The sequence below is a fragment of the Chlorocebus sabaeus genome, chromosome 20 (assembly GCF_047675955.1).
Source record: "Chlorocebus sabaeus isolate Y175 chromosome 20, mChlSab1.0.hap1, whole genome shotgun sequence".
Lineage (NCBI taxonomy): Eukaryota > Metazoa > Chordata > Mammalia > Primates > Cercopithecidae > Chlorocebus > Chlorocebus sabaeus.
In genome coordinates this window covers 6,332,605-6,353,956 of record NC_132923.1, presented here as the reverse complement: position 1 = coordinate 6,353,956, position 21,352 = coordinate 6,332,605, and the positions used below count along the sequence as shown (strand labels likewise).

General features: G+C 42.9%; 1 protein-coding gene across 10 annotated transcripts in view; it reads right to left on the bottom strand.

Annotated features, from left to right (window-relative positions):
• Window positions 1-21,352, bottom strand: part of ARHGEF11 (Rho guanine nucleotide exchange factor 11) — a 110,102-nt gene that overhangs the window by 27,033 nt on the left and 61,717 nt on the right. For 6 of the 10 annotated variants that reach the window (XM_007976680.3, XM_037997727.2, XM_073008252.1 and 3 more), the window contains exons 4-14: window positions 18,851-18,900; window positions 17,988-18,045; window positions 16,954-17,132; window positions 15,727-15,798; window positions 10,422-10,541; window positions 8,714-8,759; window positions 7,998-8,074; window positions 6,716-6,853; window positions 2,262-2,336; window positions 1,948-2,049; window positions 927-1,025 (exon numbers count right to left, since the gene is read on the bottom strand). In XM_007976680.3, the coding sequence (XP_007974871.3) occupies window positions 927-1,025; window positions 1,948-2,049; window positions 2,262-2,336; window positions 6,716-6,853; window positions 7,998-8,074; window positions 8,714-8,759; window positions 10,422-10,541; window positions 15,727-15,798; window positions 16,954-17,132; window positions 17,988-18,045; window positions 18,851-18,900 (1,016 nt within the window). The remainder of the gene's footprint in view (window positions 1-926; window positions 1,026-1,947; window positions 2,050-2,261; window positions 2,337-6,715; window positions 6,854-7,997; window positions 8,075-8,713; window positions 8,760-10,421; window positions 10,542-15,726; window positions 15,799-16,953; window positions 17,133-17,987; window positions 18,046-18,850; window positions 18,901-21,352) is intronic. The other 4 variants (XM_007976683.3, XM_073008255.1, XM_073008256.1 and 1 more) reach the window with 3 other exon arrangements.

The following is a 21,352-nucleotide window of genomic DNA, read 5'->3' as shown; positions in this document are numbered from 1 at the left end:
TGGAATGGCATGTTGTCCAAAAAGTGGACCCGTGCTGACTTAGCAGCAAGGGAAAAGCCTTTATTGGGCTATTTGGTGGACTTTCCCTACCCCTCACTCCCATGGGAAAGCTAGCCTTGTGTCACCCAGCCTTGCAGTTAGCATGGTGTTGTGGTTTTTGCTACACAAGTCCCTGACACCTGGATACTGGAGAGGTTCCATAACAACCAACAGAGAACAACTGGCAGCTCTAACCTCCCTACTCAAGACCCATTTAAGAGGGCAAATATAAAACTCTTAAGAAAAACCAATTTTCTCCAACCTCATTAACCCTACTAGCTTACTGCCAAAAGAATAAAGTCACCTTGGAATTAGTCTAGTTGACCAGATTAGAAAGTCTGGGATGGCAATTGCCCTCTGCAGGCAGAGATGCTCTTGCCAGCGGGATCCCTGACACACCCCTGGGAACTCTGTCCCAATGCACAGGGTGCCGTCTACCCCAGACACTCTGGGGCCTCCCACCTCTGACTCCTGCCTTTGGGCAGTAATAGCAACTCAGACTGAGCTTCAGAAACCGGGGTTCTCCTCTTGCCTCACTGATCTAGACCATCTGATGTCTCTAGACCTCTGTTTCTTCAGCCTAGGGATGGGCAAAGCAGGGAGGGTTGCGGGGAACCAGGGCACTGAATCAGGGAGAATTTGGTACAATCTTTTCCTCTAAACATTCCAGGGAGAGGCAATGTGTATTCTATATGTGGAACAAAAGAGGTACTGCGAGATTTTTGAGAGTAGCACTAGGAACAGAATCCAGGGATATTAATCTCTCAGCCTAGATTTCTCTTTAAGAACCTGTGTCCGTGTGACCTGAATGTTTTGCTTAATTTTCCCTGCCTCTGAGTAGTTCAAAGAATATAATAAAATTATAATCCAATCTATGACTGCCTTACCGCATTTTTCTCCAGGAAAATATTCCAGATGTCTTTCCCCAGGTTTCGGGAATCCTTGGGGCTTGTCTGCTGATACACTTCTGCACACAGGTAAAAAAGCTAGAAGGAGAGATAACCGGGTTGGAGCAGTGGTTCTCCCCCAACAGTGATTCTGCCCCCTAGGGGACATTTGGCCTTATCTGGAGACATTTTTAGTTGTCACAACTGGGCAAGTGTGGTGCTACTGGCATCTAGTGGGTATAGCCCAGTGATGCAGCCATATTTCCCCAAAGGCACAGAACAGTCTACCACAACAAAGAATTCTCCAGTTCAAAACAGTGCTGAGGTTGAGAAAGCCGGGGTCAAACTATTTCAGAAACCTGTGGCAAAATAATCCCCACCCCCTTTCCCACAGGCACATCTTCAACACTGATCAGTCCTCAACTCTGTATCCTCTCCACACTTGTGTCTTTGTGCTGGTTTATGTCTTGTTTCTTAAGGGTTCATGTTTTATTTCTCTTTGTGGTGTGCCCTGTCTTTATTCAGGAATGCTTCTGGCCCTTGGACTTGCACACAGGTGTTCAATCAATACCTGCAGATGGTTGTTCATTCTGGCTTCTGATGGTGTCCCCAGAAAGACAAAACAGCAGCCCATGCCCCAGGTGAGAAGTTTATTCCGAAGAATACAACCACAACCCCTCTCCTCCATCTCCCCTTCCTTTCTAAGCAGCTGAGCAGAATGAGGAAACTGGGAAGGCTGCTGGCTCTGAATATTGTCCGCGGTACTTTGTTCTCTATCCCCTCACATTCCTTCTTGTCATCACCTTCACACGGAACACCCTTTAAGCCTTGCCATCTGCAAGTTTTCTCACAGGGCCACTCTCTCAACTCCCTAGTTGGTCTGTATCTACCTTCAATTAAAAACTTCTAGGAAGAGCAACTTCTCCAAGACGATTTCCTGAACTGAGCAGAAACAGAGGCTAGAGGTCCTCTCTGCCCAGCACCAGCAGGCCCTCAATCAAGACGGATGCTTCTGACTTACCAGTGGACTGGGGTCTGCCTGAGAGAAGATGTAACGTAGAAAAACCCCCAGGTGAGCTGGCCGAGACTTCAGTTTCTCCAGATCCTGGAATATGATGTCACTCTGGAAGGCAGAAGGATGAGCATGGTGGGAGGCCGGGCACAGCAGCACAGCAGGTTCCAGCTTAGCTCCCATGTGATTCCCCGTCCTGGGTTCATAAAGGAGGCTCCCCGCCCCAAGTTCCCTTCACAGCTGATGCTAGTCAAACTGCTTCTAGTCAAGAGAAGCTTGTATGACCAAAAAATGATGAAAGGAGAAAACTAGGAAACTGTTACCTCGTTGTTGAAATAACCTGGGTCATAGTCTTCCTCTGGGCCAATAATTAAAGGCTTTGGGCTTTGATCTACACCCTGGGGGAGAGAGTGAAGTTGTAGAGATGAGAGGTTATAGAGGACAGAGGATTCAACCACCTCAGTGAAGTTTGTTTAGCTGCAGCACAGCACTCACAAAGCCACCCGGGTCTGGTGAACGTTGGCATCTCACTCCCGCCCCCAAATCAGAGCACAGATGAAATGATTTCTCCACTTGCAGGAAGTCAACTGCTTCTGGGTGGGGCAGGGCAGATTCAGAGCAGCCTGGTCACATGACATATGAAGATGGGAAGTAGGAGAAAATGCTCTCTTCCTGTTTGCAAAGGTCTGGGGTGGGACTGTCAGTCAACAAAATAAGAGCCTATAGTTCCTGCTGGACTGCTGGGTTGGGGGCTTTGTTTTCCTTAACAGACTAAACAGCCACCCCTACCCCAAACACACATCCTCCAAACCCAGTGTCTACCACAGCGCTACTGAACAGTTATTCTATGCCTAGTAAGTACTGGTGGCTAAATAATTATGGGAGAGCCTACTAGTAGATCTCTGCCTCTCTGAACAAATGGAGATGCGGCTGATCTTTCTCTAACACCATTTGCATTATTTTGCTTGCCCGCTCAAGAATCTGTGGTAGATCCCCATTACCTGCCTAAAATCCACATTTCTTAGTCTGGCTTTTCTTTCTTTCCCCCTTATACTAATTTAAATAAAAACCTAATCCTAATGGACATGTCATGGATTAGGTATGATGAGAGAGACTTCACACTGCAAAAACTTCTCAGATGCTTCACTGCACAAGTTTTTCTCCTAAAGGTTCCTTGAGCTTTCAAAGCTTTTCTGCTAACTCTATTTCTCACTCAATTGGACCTCCTTCATTTCCAGTGATTCCCCAACAAGGTCTCTGCTTCTGGAACCCACTCAGCTTACATGTGCCTACTTTAACCCAGGCCTATGATACCCTCCTAACCCACTTTCTTAAGGGGCTTTTCCTGACAGTTCCTCTCTGATGATCCTCACCCCTTTTTTTGCTTTCCTGGATATTTATGGCCTCTATGCCCAGAATGACTGAGTCACAGAACATGAGCGGCCCAGAAGGTATCTCAGAAACTAAAGTCTAACACTCATTTATAATTGAAAAAAGTGAGGCCCTGACAGACTGACTGGCGTGCTCACAGCTGCAGAATCAGGCCTGATGTGCTGTATTTGTATTTCCCAAACACATCCTGAGTATCCTCCTCTCCTAAATACCCTAGTCTCTGAACCTCTTGGGGTCTGAGAGCCCCAGGAGGTGGTAGGTGAGCACTTCTGGCTCTACTGAGCTCTCTGGTGAAACCTGAAAAGCACTAGGTTTTTTCTTGTTTATGAGGAGGATTTTTAAAAAAAGGTCTTTACAAATACATATTCTTTCTGATTACAAAAGTAGAATATGCTTATTATTAAAAAGATCAAACACTATAGAACAACGTAACAGAAAGTGAGAGTTCCTTATGCATCCATTTCCCTGCTGCTGACAGTTTTATAGAAAGTATAGGTTTTCTTCCTATGCTGTTACTAACATTTATTATGATTAGGAAACTGGAATTATACTCTATTTGCTCTTAACACTTGAAAATAGCAACTTAGTTTCGAGAAGATGAAACAATTTCGAAGAGGAAAACAAGGGCTCCAAGACCACTGACCCCACACCTGCTTCTATGAGCCACCTGAAGGAAAGCCTTTCCTAGAACAGGATAGATGCCTGACCCCCTTAGCAACCTGAACTTGGTCCTTCAGTTCTACAAAGACAGGGTTATAGAGAGGGCAATAAAAGAGTGGTTAGGATAGGAAAGAGCTCTGTGTTGGGGCCCAGGAGAACTCAATTCTAGTTCTGATACCCTGCCAGTGACAAGGTTAGCCCTTGAACATTCCCTTAGACCACAGGAAGATTCCAATGGCCAACTTTTTTCCTGATTGTGAGAATTACATGAAATTTTTTGTAAAGATCTGGCACAGCAGCTGGTACATTAGGCATTTCAATACCCATCAGATCCCTTTCCCCATCTTCCCCCTCCACATTGTAAGACTAACCAAACTTTATACAATGGGTAAAATTAGAGTTGTCGTCTTTTTAAAATCCTATTTTTTGTGAATTCAGCAGCCCAACCAGAATAAGTTCAGAGAGGCTTGCTCACATGTATTCTTCTTTTGCACAGTAGCTCTTGATTAGAATTTTCCTTTGATGCCTGCATAACTCTAGATTTATAAAAACTATGTTCACTTAGGCCACGATCCTCTTTTCTACAGATCACACTGTGAAACTTCAGCTTCAAGAAACTTAGGAGCTCTGGATAAGTCCTCCCCTAAGATGCCACTCAGAAGACAATTTTGATTACTCCTATTCACTCATTCATTCACTATACATTATGAGGTGGCTACTATGTGCCAGGTTACCTACAGAGATAAAGCAAATAAAGGTGAGGTAAGCCACATAGGGAAATAACAGCAGAGCGATAAATGCTCTAAGAGAAACAAGATGCTACTTGGAACTCTGAACTCCAAGGTGAGAGGACAAGTTTACTAAAACCACAACGCCACCAAAGAGAGCTCAGCTAGCAGGATTATCATTTGCTCTGTTTTCTTCATTGTACCATTTCTCCCCCTTTATCCAAATTACTTTAGAGACCCCATGTTCTGAAGACCTCCTCCTGGACTCAGTGATTAATAGGCTCCCAGAATCAAAAGAACTCCAGAAAGTAGCTTTCATACTTTCTGCTGACCATGACTTCTAATAAATATGTTTTCACTGCAACTCAGCACACACATATGTAATGAAAACAGAAGTTTCACAAAGTTATACTCTTATTACATATGACGAATTCTGATATTTTCTTTTCATGCTATTAGATTCTACCTCATTAAAACAGATGCTGCTCATGACCTTCAATATTGATATCATGACTCACCAAAAGATGACAACCCACAGTTTGAAAATACCACCCGTATAACTCCTGACACCAGTGCTTTCCAGTGTGGGAAGTGGAACTCAAAATGATTTTAAGTGAGATGATTTCTGTTGAGGGTCAAAATGATTTTAGGTGATATCTGGACATGGCATTGAATAATACTGGCTCAGATTGTTTAAGAAAGTTAGTTTCTTTTCAGTTTTCATTCCATCCTTTTGATTCACCCAGGAAAAATTTCAGCCTGGTGCCTGCATAGCTTTAATACCTTTAACCAAGGCAGAATTGGCCTCAAGCTTAATTAAAGCCTTTGACAAGCAATAGAACTGAGCTAGAGTTTATTTTTCAGGTTGTTTTAAATGTTGTCTCTACATTTTGAGTAAGTTACATCATGTAGTTTACAATTAAAAGGACACAAAGGGGTAAAGATAATAAAAAGTCTTCCATCCACTTCATCCTCGAGCCACCTAATTCCCCTCCTCAGAGGCAATAACCATCAGTTTCTTCAACATTCATCCAGAGATGTCTTCAGAAAGAGGCTCCTTTTCCTTTTTTTAATGTCAATGGCAGCTTTCTTCTACACTGTTCTATATCTTTCTACGTAGAATTTAACAAACTTGGTTCTAAACTTACATTTAGGGTTACATTTACTCTGCATTTATAGTGTGTGATGCTGGTTTTCATTTAAGGTAATGACAGATTTCCTTAAGATTAAGTTTAAAGAACTGAGTTGGCTTAAAGAAAAATATTAAGTAACATTATACAGGTAGAACATTAAATATTTAGATGTCTAACGTTGTTAGACACGGTTAACAGTGTCTGAAAAACAACAGGCAATTCTCTGGCTCTCAAGTCCATTCCATTGCCAGACAGCCCAGCTTCTTTGCAAGCTGTTTGCATTAAGTCAAAACCCGTCTTCCTGAAGTCTCTCCTGGATCTAGCTCTATCCTTGAGATCAGGGCCTTTCAAATCAGGTTTTGCAGAACCTTAGGGCTCCATGGAAGTGCTCTTGAGGGCAGGAGGAGGTTGATCAGTAAAGGTCCTAGGGGAGCTGAGCTTTGTTTTTTTTTTTTCTTTTCTATGTTAGGATTCCAAATAATAAGATTTTGTTTGAGAAAAGGATTTTGCTAAGGAACGGGGAAAATGAAAATTAGCATCCTGGAGAAATACTGCCTAAACCTATTTCCTATTCTGTACAGACAGAAAGACCAGCTATCCACTCCTTAGCTGTTACTCTTTACAGATGCATTCACCTACTCTCCACATAGAAACGGAGCCAGCCTTACTTTTATATCTCTATTTATGCCATGTTCTCTTTCTTTACTATTTGCTCTCTATGTAAGTGACTGTCTCAAAGTTTGGGTTGCTGAAGCAGGGGTTTAGTCTGATGATCCAAGACCATGTATTGGTAACACCCAGGCCTCCAAATCTCACTTCTGAGAAAAGAAAAGGAAAACTGCAGGGTGACTCCGGATCACTCACCTGGTCACCGGTTGAGGGGACTGCTGCATCCGAGCCCTGCCGCCTGTGGTGCTGGGCCACCCTGGCCATGATCACAGGGGAGGTTCGAGGACTGTCTAGCCCAGGGTCTGACAGTATTGAGTTCCGATTCATCAATGACTAGAGAAACGAAGAATTCTGTGAGCAGGAAGACCCTCAAGGCTCAGCTCTTTGGTGTTGGTGGTGATAACCATACTTAAACATCAGCTGAGAGAAGTGCAGTATTTGCTCTGTGCCTGGTATTATACTAAGCCCTTCATTACATATTATCTCATTCGATTCTCACAGTAGCCCTTTGGGGTAGATACTATTATTCGTCCCATTTTCACATGAAGAAACTGAGACTCCAAGAGGTTATGAGACTTGCTAAGTCAGAGAGCTAGTCATGAAGTGTATCCTGGACTTAACCCAGGCAGCCTCAACCCACAGCACACACTCTTCATCACTAACTCCCTGGCCTTCCAGATAACATCAACTGTAGATTCTTTAGGATCCCCGTCCCACTCTACTTTCTTGGTGACTTTCCCACATACTGATCCTTTCACAGATATTTCATCATTTTCCCATGGACAGGGCAGTAAGAAAATAAAATTCCAATTGTTATCTAAAATTAGGTTTTTAACATGTTTTCAATCACATATTCACATATTTAATTACTCTGGCTGAGCAAATATTTTGCTAACTTCATTACTACTTCTTCCACTCATTTTTACTTTTATATTGCAGTTTACAGTTTACATATGCAAACTGAGAACACCTGGAAGAGATAACCTTCGGGGTCAAAACCTGAAATTCTTTTAGTCATTCCAGAAAAGACAAGCTATTTGAGAAGAAAAAGATCCACAGCAAAAAACAGATGACCACTTCTGAGTAGGTTGGGTTCACTGTATTAATCTAAGATGATGTTATTCCTGGACAGGTGGAAATGTGTTTTGGTCAAGTCATTGTTTTAGCTTATTTTGTCTCTGCTCCCTCACTCTCAAAGGCTTGCCACAGTTCATGCCATGGCCATCCTCTCCACCCTACTCTTTATATAACAGAGTTGACTATGATAAAATGAAAGCCAGATTTGATAGTCTTGCATGTTGGATGCACGTGAAATTTCTGCTTGGGAACCCAGAGCACAGTGATTATATCCTTGGAACTAGATGGATGGAAGAGGCACACAGAGTCCTCAGTGCAGCTGGTAGGCAGCAGAGCCTTGGGGCAAGGGAAGGGACCCCAAATGCAAGTTCTGAACGGGCCTTGCCCTGCTGGGACTCACCTCACTGAGGGAAGGAAAGCGTTCTGTCCCAGAGTCCAAGCCACTGTCCCCCTCTTGGGAATCCAGAGAGAGCCGGCCTGAGAAGAAAATAGTTTCTATAATACAGAAGGAGCTGTGGCCTGGGGGAAAGAGAGCCTTTATTCTGGGCAACTGTGCACAGGACAGGAAGGGGAAGCTGCCACCTTTTCTTTCACCAGTTTCCCTTCAGCTCTCTCATCCCATTACCCCTAGACTTGGACACTAAACAGTATACTTCTCCTCTGCTCTCATCACATCTAGCTTTCACCTGTCTCTGCACCTGGGCACAGGCCATGTCATCTCCTGAAATAAGACTCCATAGCTCTCTCTCACAACTAGTTTTGCCCCTCAACTCCTTCCCAACCCTCTTCTGGTCACCACCCATTTCTTCTTACAACAAATATTTGCCGAATTCCTTAGTGCCAGGAGCTGTCAGGCAAGCTGCTGTCTGAACCATACTCATTCTGGTATTTTATTGGCCCTTATCTATCCCGGCTACTGGCTATACACTCATTTCTACTGCCTAAGTTGTATCCAGCTTCCCTGTGTATTTGTACTGCTTTCTCCCATTATTCTGTTTCTCAGAGGGCAGGCACTATATATTTTCTTTCCTGGAATCTGCCCCATGGGGAGGGTAAATAGATAAGAAACCTGGACTAGAGATATGCCAGAGAAAAAGGGGGTGATGGGGGACTTACCTTCTGATGGTCTCTGGCTGGTGTCACCATATAGTGGAAGTACGTCCTGAAACAGAAAGGCCCACAGGGTGGGCAAATTCTGTGAGCCTCTCCCCCTACGGTTTCCTTCCACCAATCAGTGCCTTATTTGCTTACAATTAGTGGCCTCTTCTGCTTCATTGCCTCAAAAATGCCCAGCTAGAAGAGATATTGCTTCATTTGTACAGTTTGAGGATGACAATGACCCCTAATGGTGGAAAGGGAGCTTTACCATTAGTTAAATTCTAAAAGCCAGCTTTATCTAATCACCCTGGACCTCAAAGCATCTATTGCCTTATTTGGATACAAGAAAGAACTTCTTAACCATCAAGAAGTATATAAAAAAAACCAAAAAACAAAAAACTCAAGCACGTGACTGAGGGAAGATACAAAAGGTTTACCTTTGGAGGTCTTTGAGGAGGATGGACAGGCATTGGCCTGAGACTGACTGAGCTAGTGGGATGTGAAGGAAGCAATATTGATAGTGCTTTGCTATTTACAAAGCACTTTTCTAAGTCACATTTAATCTTTCAATGGCTCTAGCTTAGGCTCATTACTCTCATGTTATAAATGAGGAAACAGAAGCTCAGACATCTTAAGTAACTTGCCCAAGATACACAGCAGGTCAACCCTAAGGCCAGGGTTGGAGCTCAGACCTTCAGATTCCAAGCTTAGTTTCTCAGACTCATCACCTCATAGCACAACCAACAGTGCAGTGGTGGCAGCAAACATGTACAGCCCCTGTGTCAAAGGTATGCTTTAACTCTGAAAACACTGTTATCTCCATTTTATAAATGAGGAAGCTAAGGCTCCTATGGATTAATTAACTTGCCCAAGAGTCTTTAAGCTGATAAGAAGTGATGCTGGATTTGAATCCAGATGGTCTAAGTCCCCAACCTGAGCTCCTACCTATCAACCGTGTAATATGAGAAGTCCTTCAGAAAATGAAGCAGTTTAAATGTATTTGCCTGTGTTTCCCAAACTTTTTTGATCTGGATATCCTAAAAGCAAAAGTAGATCATCTTTAAATAATTCCTATTGGCTTTGGCAAATGTTATTGTTGGAGACCTTAAAGTTTCTGGAGAGTTACTTCTTATTTACCCAAAGAATTAAGGCCTGATGGAGAGCAGTAAGACACTAATAGCCAAGTCCCTGAAGAGAATAGATAAAGAACCATCTACTCTCTGGAGTTTTTCATAAAATGTGGTTATCTGCTGATACAGATCCATCTCAACTGACTAGGGGTCTTTTATGTAGGCTGACTTTAAAAAGTACTTGTATTTCTTTGAGAAGACTCATTACTTGATGATGGGTGGTGGGAAAGGATACCAGATGAAATACTAGGTAAAACCAGTATAGGAATATACACACATCCACTATGAGGAACTACCAAGAAGGGAAGGATAATTCAGAGACTAACACTGACAGTCGGTTTATTTCATATTTATTTCCATTGCCCATGTTGTTGGAGGGCAAGAAATAGACTTTTTCTTTTTATGGTATCCCAAGTGTCACTACAGTGTTCAGCCTCTCTGGTGCTGACCTTGGTTTCTTTCTAAAATACTGAACACTTACTAGTTCAGCCTCGAGGTCCTGGCATAACCCAAGAAGCCTTCTGTCCTTGCTTCTCTCACTCTACCCCCAGTTCCACTGCATGTGCCCTTACTAGAGCTGTGCCTACATCACTCACCACTGAGCCACCAGTCTCCTGCTGGATCTTCAGCTGTAACTGAGTGACTCGCCGCCGGGCACCTTCGATCTGCTCTTCCAGTAGGCTGGCGGGGTTCCGGCTATAGACCTCACAGATACGCTGGGGATGGGTGAGGAGGAGAAGGGGGAGGGGAAAAGGCAGAGGGGTGGTTAGTAGAGAATGGATGACTCACCAGTGGAGAGAATAGGCAGTTATCCCAAAACAAAGAGGATAGAGAAGAAGTCTCTGCCTCCAAGTAGATGCAAGCTATTTCAACATCATTTAGGATCAGAAAAAGATATACGTGATGAGAAAAAGAACACAAGAGACAACCACAGAAAGAGGACAAACACAAAGGCCTGTCCTAATCTGAGCCATTCTTCAAAGTCTGCCTTAAGTCCCACATCCCAAATGAGGCCGCCTTCAGCTACCACTCAAGTATGAAATATTAAAGTGACTGTCCAGACCAGAACATAAAAAAGTGCTGAAGAGGGAACTTACACACAATGAGAACCACAAGAAATGAGAGGAAGCAGTGTCGACTAGAACAGCCAATGCCTCTGCCAGTCCCACCCTCAGGAAGCTCCTGGAGAGCAGGTACCATCCTAGCCACTTTCCTAGCACTCCTCAGGGCACACAGCAGGGGACAGCACAGGGGTGGAGGGCTTCACAGTTAGGGACACCTGGCTTTGAATTCTGGCACCTCCACTTACTAGCTGTATAGACTTGGGCAAGCTTGAATACATCCTCATTGATAAAATGGAGATGACAATACCCGCCTCATGGGACGGGTGTAATAGTGGAGTGAGATTATGCATATGAAGGGCTTAGCAGAACGTTTAGCGCAAAGTCAGACACCTGAATACATGGCAGCTATTAACATTTCATTACAAAAGGAGATGCTCCATAAAGCTTGGTTAAATAAAGACAATGGGTTCACATATTACCTAGGCTCATCTGGGGCTTCACTGCTACCTGACAACCATCTTACAAATTCTCCATATTTAATATTTCATCTTCTCCATGACCATCCAACTCCAACCCTTCCCTAGCCTTGGCAGATAATACCATCTGGTAAAAACCTTCTCAACTGTAGTCCATTTCAAAACATCTTCAGCCATCTTTTCTTCCTGGCTCAGAAGAGAAACTAAGTCTAAATCTTTTAAAAAGTTAATCCCTCTGACTGCTTTGGGCCCTTCTTGGGCACTCTTTACATATCTTCAAAGTCTCCTTTTTACCAATGGCTCCTTCTCTCCGTCCTACAAAATGTTCAAGTTTCCTGATTTAAAACAAAAACAAACCACCACCACAAAACTTTTTCAATTATTTCTGATGATTCTTCAAGCCACTGCCCCATTTGTTTCCCCCTCTTTTCACAGCCAATTTTTTTTTTTCTTTTTTTGTCAAGGGATATGAGCCTGTGGGTTTCTGATTTTATTTTATTTATTTATTTAAATAGACACAGGGGTTTGCTATGTTGCCCAGGGGTCTTGAACTCTTGGCCTAAAAGTTCCTCTGCTTTGGCCTCCCCAAGTGCTGGGATTACAGGTGTGAGCCACCATGCCCGGCCCACAGCCAAAAGTTTCAAAACATTAGTCTACAGCTAGGGCCCTGCACTTCTTTGCTTCTAGTCGCTCATCAACATATACAATCTAGTTTCCTCCCATTACTGCACAGGCTACTTTTCCAAAAATCAAATGTAATAGCAAGTGGTGTGATATTAGAGGTTGGTACCATGTGCTGTAGAAGCACATATGTCCCAAAAGTCCATCCTCAGCTCTCTCCTCTCTGACTGGTACTCTGGGTGATCTCTTTCAGTCATCCAGTCCCCAGTTTCAACTACCACCTTCATACTGAGGATATCCGAATCTCTATTTCAACCCACGCTTTTCTCCTAAGTTCAGCCCTGTTATCTCCATATGCCTGGTGGCTGGTTTTTATCGGAATGTCTCATGGGCACCTTACACTAGTATACCCAAAGCTGATCCTCATTTCCTTCCCCTCAACTCTGCTCCTCTCCTCTGTGTCACTCTGTCACCGGTATCACCTGATCTACCCAGACACACAAACTTGGAGCCATTTTTTATTCCTTCTCCTTCACCAATGGATGAGTTCTGCTGATTGGCCCTCTGACAAGTCTCCCGTTGCTATCCTCTCCTTTTTGTTCGTACTCCTATCGTTCTTGTTAAATCTGTCATTATTGCTTATCTACTGCAATAGCCTCCTAGATGGTTTCCTTACATTTAACACACTTCTCCAAAGAACACTGGTTTGAAAATGTGATCAGTCCCCCACTCAAAATTCTTTGATTCATTCCCATAGACTTCAAAACAAATTCCAAGCTCCTCATGGTATTCAAGGCCAGTAACACCTTCCAGTCACAACACTCACTGCGTTTTTTTTCTTTTTTTTTTTTTTGAGACAGGGTCTTGCTCTGTCACTCAGGCTGGAGTGCAGTGGTGCAATTATAGGTTTGCAGCCTAGAACTCCTGGGCTTAAGTGGTCCTCCTACCTCAGCCTCCTAAGCAGCTAGGACTGCAGGCATGCACCACTATGCCTGGTTAATCTTTAAAATTTTTTTAGAGACATGGTCTGACTGTGCTGCCTGGGCTGGTGTTGAACTCATAGGCTCAAGTAATCTTTCCACTTTGGCTTCCCAAAGTGCTGGGATTACAGACATGAGCCACCACTCCTGGTCCCACTGCCATTTTCAATATTCTATTAACAGGATACTGAAACCAACTCAAGCACCACCTCATGAAGCCTTCTGATTACTGCATAAATAATTATGCTTTGTTTTGGGCTTCAAGAGCATTAAAATTTTTTTTTGTTATTGAGCTGTAATTCACATGACATAAATGTCACCATTTTAAAGTGTACAACTTAGTGGTCTCTAGTATATTCACGGAGTTGTGCAGCCACCCCCACTATCTAATTCCAGAATATTTCCATAACTCCAAAAAGAAAGCTGGTACCGGTAAGCAGTCACCCAATTTCCCCCTCCTTCACCCTCTGGCAACCACTGATCTGCTTTCTGTCCATGAATCTGCATATTCTGGACACTCCATGTAAGTGGAATAATACGACCCGTAGATTTTTGTGTCTGACCTCTTTCACTTGGCATACTGTTTTCAGGGTTCTTCCATGTTGTAGCATTTATCAGTACTTCTTTCTTTTTTATGGCTGAGTAAAATCCCATTGTATGAACAGACTATATTTTGCTCATCTATTCATCAGCAGATGAACATTTGGGTTGTTTCTACTTTCTGGCTATTATTAATAATGCTGGTATGAATGTTCATGTACAAGTTTTTGTGTGAATCTATGTTCTCAATTCTCTTGGATATACACCTGGGAGTGGAATTGCTGGGTCATATAGTATCACTGTGTTTCACGTTTTGAAGAACTGTCAAACTGTTTTCCAGAGTGCTTGCACTATTTTATACTCCCACCATCAGTGGCAGAATAGATTAGGATAGTGAATATGCAGACAAAACATAAACAAGTATTGTTTAGATTTCTCTACATCTCACACGCTTGTTATTTTCCATTATTTTGGTTATTCTAATAGGTGGGAAGTGGTAGGTCATTGTCATTTTGATTAGCATCTCCCTGTGAATAACAATGTTGGGCATCTTCCCATGCTTATTGGCCATTTGTATGTCTGTCTTCTTTAGAGACTGTCTATTCAAATCCTTTGCAAGTTTTTAAATTGGGTTGTCTTTTTATTGTTGAGCTTTTAAGAGTCCTTTATATATTCTGGTATTAGACCCTTATCAGACACATGAATTGTAAATATTTTTCCCCATTTCTTCTATGGGTTATCTTTATTTTCTTGACAGAATGCTTTAACACACACAAGTTTTAAATTTTGATGAAATCCATCTTTTTTGGGGGGGTTATGCTTTTGGTGTCATATCTAAGAAACCACTGCCCAATCCAAGGTCATGAAGATTTACTACTACCTAAAATTTTTTCTAAGAGTTTTACAGTTTTTAAAAATAGTCTTTGCTCTTACATTTAAGTCTTTGTCCACTTTGAGTTAAATTTTGTTTACTGTGTGAGGTAGGGGTCCAAATTCATTATCTGTATGTAGGTATCCAGTTGTCCTAGCACCATTTGTTGAAAAGACTATTCTTTCTCCATTGAATTGTCTTGGTACCTTTGTTGAAAATTAATTGACCATAGATGTATGGGTTAATTTCTGGAATCTGAATTCTATTCCATTGATCTATAGGTCTATCCTTGAACCAGTACCATACTGTCTTGATTACTCTGACATTTGCTAATATATAAATATAAGCACTTACCATAATATATTATATCTTCATTCATTCATCCATATCCTATGAAATCACTAACTCACTAAGGGAGAGGTTCACCTCTTGTTTATCTTTGTAACCATTCCAACACCCACCCCTAACATTACCCCCATCTACTGCTCCAACACACACACAGTACCTAGCATATAGCAAGGACTCAGTGCTTGTGAAATAAATACATGTATTTTCATATCTTTGTGCCTTTGACCTATGCTGTCTTTTCACTAGCATTCCCTCCCTCATCTCTTTTGCCTACTAAAGTATCACTCTTCAAGGCCCAGCTGAAATACTATCCTCTATGTGAAGCCCTTCCCAATGTTTCCCACTATTAATTATTTTTTCTCTTCTTTGTTCCTTTATTGTAAGCTCTTTGTTCCTCCCACTCTCCCTCCTACTGTAATCTGAATTTCCTCCATTAGATTTTAAACACGTTGAGGGCAAGAACCATCTAATCTTTTTTATTTCTATATAGCCTAGAAACTAAAACAATGTTTTATATATGGTGGCACTTACATGGATAACTATAATAGGAATCTGGTTATTCCACTCAAGCAAATTCATCTTCTTACTGTTCTCCGTTCACATCACTTCCTAGGCCCAAAAACTCTCTTCATCCTTCACCCAAGTGCTCCCTACCTCTTTCAGTCTGGCCCAGCACTCGCCTACCCAGCCCTTTCTTCCCTCTTTTCCTTCCCTTCCTTGGAAATGTCCCAGATAAACTCCACTGATGTTTTTTTTGTCTACATATTCACTATCTTAATCTATTACACATGGAGAATCCTACTCATTTTATTGGTGAAATTCTGCTTTAACAAATTCTACTGGCCAATGACAATCCTTTAGTGGTCCGGAAGTTTTATTTTTTGAGGTTTTACTGTGATAGGATATTGCCTGTAAATTAAGTTGTGTACATTGGCAGACTGCTCTGATAAAGTATTATTTCACTCAGGCAATGGCCAGTCTACCCCTGGCAGTGACCTTACCTGTAATTCTTTTTCTTCCTGCCTCAGCATATTCCTGAGGATCTGGGTGGCATGTTTTTGAACTTCAGGATCCTAGAGATGGAAAACATGGCAACATAAGAGTTAGGGACTAATTCAATAGCTTAACTCTCTTCTATCTGCTGATTCTTGGGCAAGGAAAGCTATGAGAGTACAGCCTGGATCATAAGTATGTTTTATTCAGTACCTTGATGGAATGCAGTAAACACAAAATCTTATTTCGAGTTTATGCCTCAATTTCTAGAAACCTTGGCTGTAATCACCTTTGGTATCAAGTTGCTCCCTAAAGTCTCCCAGGAGTTGTGGGTTCAGTCTTCATTCCAACTGAAAAATTCTGTTCCCTATACTTGTCTGCATTTTGTCCCCCTTTAACTCTTCACATAGGTGTTTCTTGCTTCTAGAGTTCTCTTTCTACTTGTTTGTTTGTTTTTTCTTTGAGATGGGGTCTCACTCTGTCACCCAGGCTACAGTGCGTTGGCACAATCACGGCTTACTGCAGCCTCTGCCTCCTGGGCTCAAACCACCCTCCTACCTCAGCCTCCTGAGTACCTGGGACCACACATGCATGCCACCATGTCTGGCTAATTTTTTGTATTTTTGGTAGAGACAGGGCTTTGCCATGTTGCCCAGGCGGGTCTCGAATTCCTGAGCTCAAGTGATCCTCCCACCTCAGTCCCGCAAAGTGCTGGGAATACAGGCGTGAGCCACTGCACCTGGCCTCTACTTGTTTTTGTCCTTTTCTGATCCCTCCCTTTACTGAGGGGGCTCTATATTTTGCACCTCGAAGCAGGCTTTTTTCTCTAGAAAGCCTTTCCCCTACCCCTTGACTTTATACCAAACCCTGGTTAACACTGACTGGCAACGGTCTTGAACAGATGCATTCTGTCCCTGCCTGAAGTGTACACTCTTTCTCCGATGAGGAGCACTTTTGGACGGCATCCTTAGAGCCTTCTACACATTTAGGAAACAAACAATGTTACTGTGTGATAAAACCTCATATGCATTTGGATGGAAGGAGGACACTAAGGCACGGAACAACTGTTATTGTGCAGCCCTCATTTTTGTTCAACTCTTTCAATGGTCTTCCATGTGTCTTTTGGCTTGTCTCTGTTTACCACAGCCCCATTGGATTTAACCTGCTTTCCTCCCCAGTGCGGAGCTTTTCAACAGGACATTAGGGTGAGCAAAGAAAGCCAGAAGGACTATTACCTGTAGAGGTTTGGGTCCCGTGATGCGTTGTGGAGGTGGCAGAGGTGGAGGAGGTGGTGGTTGGGGGATCACTGGCGTGATTCGGGGAGCTCCTGCTGGGAATGGGTCCTGCTGGAGCCCAGAGATGCCCACGGATGAAGGTGAAGAGCCCAGGAGGGTGAGTGCGACATAGGCGCCAGCTAGAGGGAAACAGAGAGAGATTGGCTCCAGGAGTGCTGTTCTGGAGAGACAGTCCAGCTATACAGGAGAGGGCTGTTCTCCCTTGTCCTGTCATTAAACTCATAATTCTGTAGATTAAGTTCTCCTCACTTTTAATGCCCCACCCATTCTCTAATCCCTGCCTTCATGCCTTGCATTGACCCAAGTATTGCTTCCTGCCCTTCCTTCATGCAGAGACCTCAACTAGAATTCCACTCATAAGTATCTGGGAACACGCCCCACAGGCCGCCTCAGCAGCCCCATTTCCCTCTTTATCTCACTAAAGTAAGTAGCCAGTGTCATGCTCCAAGCATACTGCCCACATGGCACAGACCAGGCACTCAGATTCTAGCCCTCTGCTCTCCCCAAACTCCCCACATTCTTCAATTCTCTCTTCAACATTTGTTGTTTCTATTTGAATATTTGTGCAGACTCAATTGTTGGGCCTTCCTGGCTATAAACAGATTATTGTTGCTTTTCCCTGCCAAATAGAAAACAAATGAGTAAGAATGCCCATCAGTGGCAGAGGCAATTGAAAGGTATTTGAGGGAGACCTGGTCTCAGTAGGAGTATGGTCTAAATGGGAGTGGCAAAGATGAATGTGGGTAAAAATGAAGATGTCTCATGAGAGCCTAGTACTGTCTCCACCTGAAATAACAGTGAATTGTGGCCATTTAAGTGGATCACTCCATGTTAAGATTAAAGATGTGACTTCAGCTGCCTCACACATCTACAAAGGAAACCTCCTGGGATGGCAGGCCTGCCCTTTCCTCCTTGTTTCCTCCCTCTTGGACCATCTGCTCCCCTACTTTAGTTGTCACCTCTCTCCAACTCACATTTGATCAGCTTTACCACTTCCAGGTGTGAGCTATTGGTCACCATGGTGCCGTTGACCTGTTGGAGGGACAAACAGTATTGATTAATGGTGATGAACAGCTAGGGGATCCTTCTGTAAGTTCAAAATGCCACGTTTTTAGGAAGCCATTTTCCAATGCTCTTTAGCCTCCTCTGGTCACTTGTTTACTCAAATCACACTATGAATTTGGTCTCCAGCTAGCCTATGAGTTTTCAAGAATAAAACCTCTTCATTCCTTAATTTGTTCATTCATTCACTTATTTTTGGTATACACTTTTCTAACCACTTGCCTCACACACATGTGAATGTCCACTCACCCAATGTGCTTCTTCCTTACAGAGGACTAAGAAGTCTCTGCATCTAGGATTTCCTTAATGCGTCCCACTATGTTGCCCAGGCTGGTCTTGAACACTATTCTGTCGAAGAAAGGTCTGAACGACCAGGGCAGGTTATAGTAGTTCAGAATGAGCAAGGACCCCAGGTTGGCATTATATGGAGGAAAGAATATCAACCTGAGGATCGAAGTCTTGGATCCTTCACTAGTTACTAACCCTCCCTCTTAATCTTATTTTGGTAATTTGTGAAATGAGAATAATAAAACTTGTTGTAGAAGTTTGGTTGCTTTAGAGTCAAGAAGGGCCTAAAATACGGAACACAGCTATCCTCCTCCTCACTCTCTCTTATGCTATACCACTATGCTCCCTTGCATGGTACCACTCCTCACTCAGTGGCTGCCTGGCAGTTGGTATCAAGATGAAAGTGTGCAGGATGGGCCAAGGCCAGGAGTGCCCTGCACATCTATTTCCACTGCTGGGAGTGGGAGTGCGTGTTGGGGTCACTCACTTTGATGATCCGGTCGCCCTCTTTCACACCGGCCTTCATGGCTGCACCTCCTGTAAGGAGAAGGCCTGGTCAGCACAGCCCAACAACCTCTTCCACTGAAGCTACACCAAGGTCCCTGTCAGATCACCTCTCCTCTGAAATTTCCTCTTATTTCTCTGTGTTAAGTATCTCAAATTCTGGGTGTACTTCCTATTCTACTCCAGTGACACAAATACTCTAAAGCTAGAGTGAACTATATAAGGCCCCATCTCCTGCTTTTCCTGTCACCAAGGTGCCAGACTTCTAATAGCCCGGCCAAGGCAGGAGCGAGGCAGGGCCAGGCTCTGGAAAGAGCACGTGTGTTTCACTCGAATGTGTCTGGATATGCTCCAAGGTCAAATCAGAGTTACTTTTTATTATCCGGGGCGGGGGGGAAATGAGTTTACTGTATGAAACGTAATTGTTAAAATAATAATTAAGAGAAATACAGAGAAAAGGATTAAAACAAGAGTTTCCTAAGTCCTGAGAGGTTCATAAAGATATTCTGGGTGTTCACATCATTAAAGATAACTGTTTTATTTCTTTTTTAAAAAAAACTGTTTTAAGCCATTTACAGTTTCTCTGCTCCTTTATTTTGTAGACAGAGTCTTGCCCTGTAGCCCAAGCTGGGGTGCAGAGGCATGATCTCAGCTCACTACGGACTGGATCTTCTGGGTTCAAGTGATCCTCCCAACTCAACCTTCCAAGTAGCTATGGGACTACAGGTGTGTGCCACCAGGCCTGACTAATTTAAAAGAAAAATTTTTTTTTTTTTGGTAGAGATGAGGTCTCACTACGTTGCCCAGGCTGGTCTTGAACTCCTGGGCTCAAGTGATCCTCCTGCCTTGGGCTTCCCAAAATGCTGGGATTATAGGCGTGAGCCTCCATACTCAGCCCAGTTTCTCCCTTTAAAATGGACCAAATTAAGAGCTTCTGATGGTGACTGACTGTGAGGTGCTCAAAAGAATATGCTCTTGACTTTTTTAACTTGTTATTCCACTGGAGGCTACAGTGGTTTTGACCACAATATGCTTTGTTTGTTTGTTTTGAGACAGTGTCTCACTCTGTCACCCAGGCTGGAGTGCAGCGGTGTGATTTTGGCTCACTGCAGCCTTGACCTCTCAGGCTAAGCGATCCTCCCACCTTGGCCTCCGAAGTGGCTGGGACTACAGGCATGTGCCCACACACCTGGCTAATTTTTGTATGTTTTGTAGAGACAGGGTTTCACCATATTGCCCAGGCTGGTCTTGAACTCGAGCTCAGGCAATCCTCCTGGCTTGGCCTCCCAAAGTGCTGGGATTACAGGCGTGTGTCACCACGCCCAGCCTCATAAGATAGTTTTAAATGACTTATATTCCTAGTTTAATTTACATCCAGGAAGCACAAAAAACACTAAAGCCAAAACAAGTTAATGAGAAGCATAAAAATTACATATTGTACATTTGCCCCAATGTGATCATTAAATCTGTAAGTTGCATTCCTCTGATCAAAACAAAACTCCCACAAAGCCCATCTAAATGTTTCTACTTTAAAAAGAAAAATACAGTGATGACTACATTCCAATTTGGCTTTTCAATACTGGGACTCAAGACTACCCTCATCTAAAGTGTGCTATTTATGGAAGAGTACTTGCAAATAGCTTAAAATTCCCTCTTATACATTCATTTAGAAACTAACATTAAAGAGAACAGAGCTATCTCGCCTGAATGTATGAAACACATGAGGTGACTTCTAGTAACTTAGTGTTTTAAAAAAAAAAACTAAACTCTTCAGAGTAAAGGAACTTGAGAAGTTCTCAGACTTCAGCAAGCATGAGAATCACTGTGGGAATTTTTTGCCAGAAAGCAATTCAGTGTTTCCGAGGTCAGCCCCAAGAAAAAGGATTTCAATCATCTTGGGCTTAGGTGATTCTAATACAGGCAGAACACAGATTATACTTCGAGAAACAGTGAATTTAAAAAACCTAATATGTATCTGGAAAAGATAACCGCTGCTTTATTACTCTTGTGATTTCAATGCCAATCCGAATGAAGTCTCTTCTACTCTCCTCCCCAACACACACACACACATGCACGCATGCATGCACACACAACTCACACACACACAGACTCTAGAACTCATATTCTCCTTGTAAGCCATCTTTTCCTTCTTTCCTCTCTGGGTCTGACTCTGCTCAGCCTAAGAAAAGGAAGAAGGTAAAGGAGAGCTGAACCTAGACTTCGCTGGAGGGGATCCCATATTTTCTGTACCAGATAGACCGGCAGAGGAAAAGTACAAGTTACTGGCAGTTCCACTAACTCTATTTCACCCTAGTCCAGGAACCCTGAGAAATAAGAGAAGCAAAGAATAAAACTATCTTTTTAGAGCTTCAGCCCAGGATATGCAAAACAAACCTCCCACGTAAGTTTACTCCCAAACATAAGAAGCCATACTTATTTATATCCTTATATGATCCACATACCTCATTTTGGTCATAAATTTGAA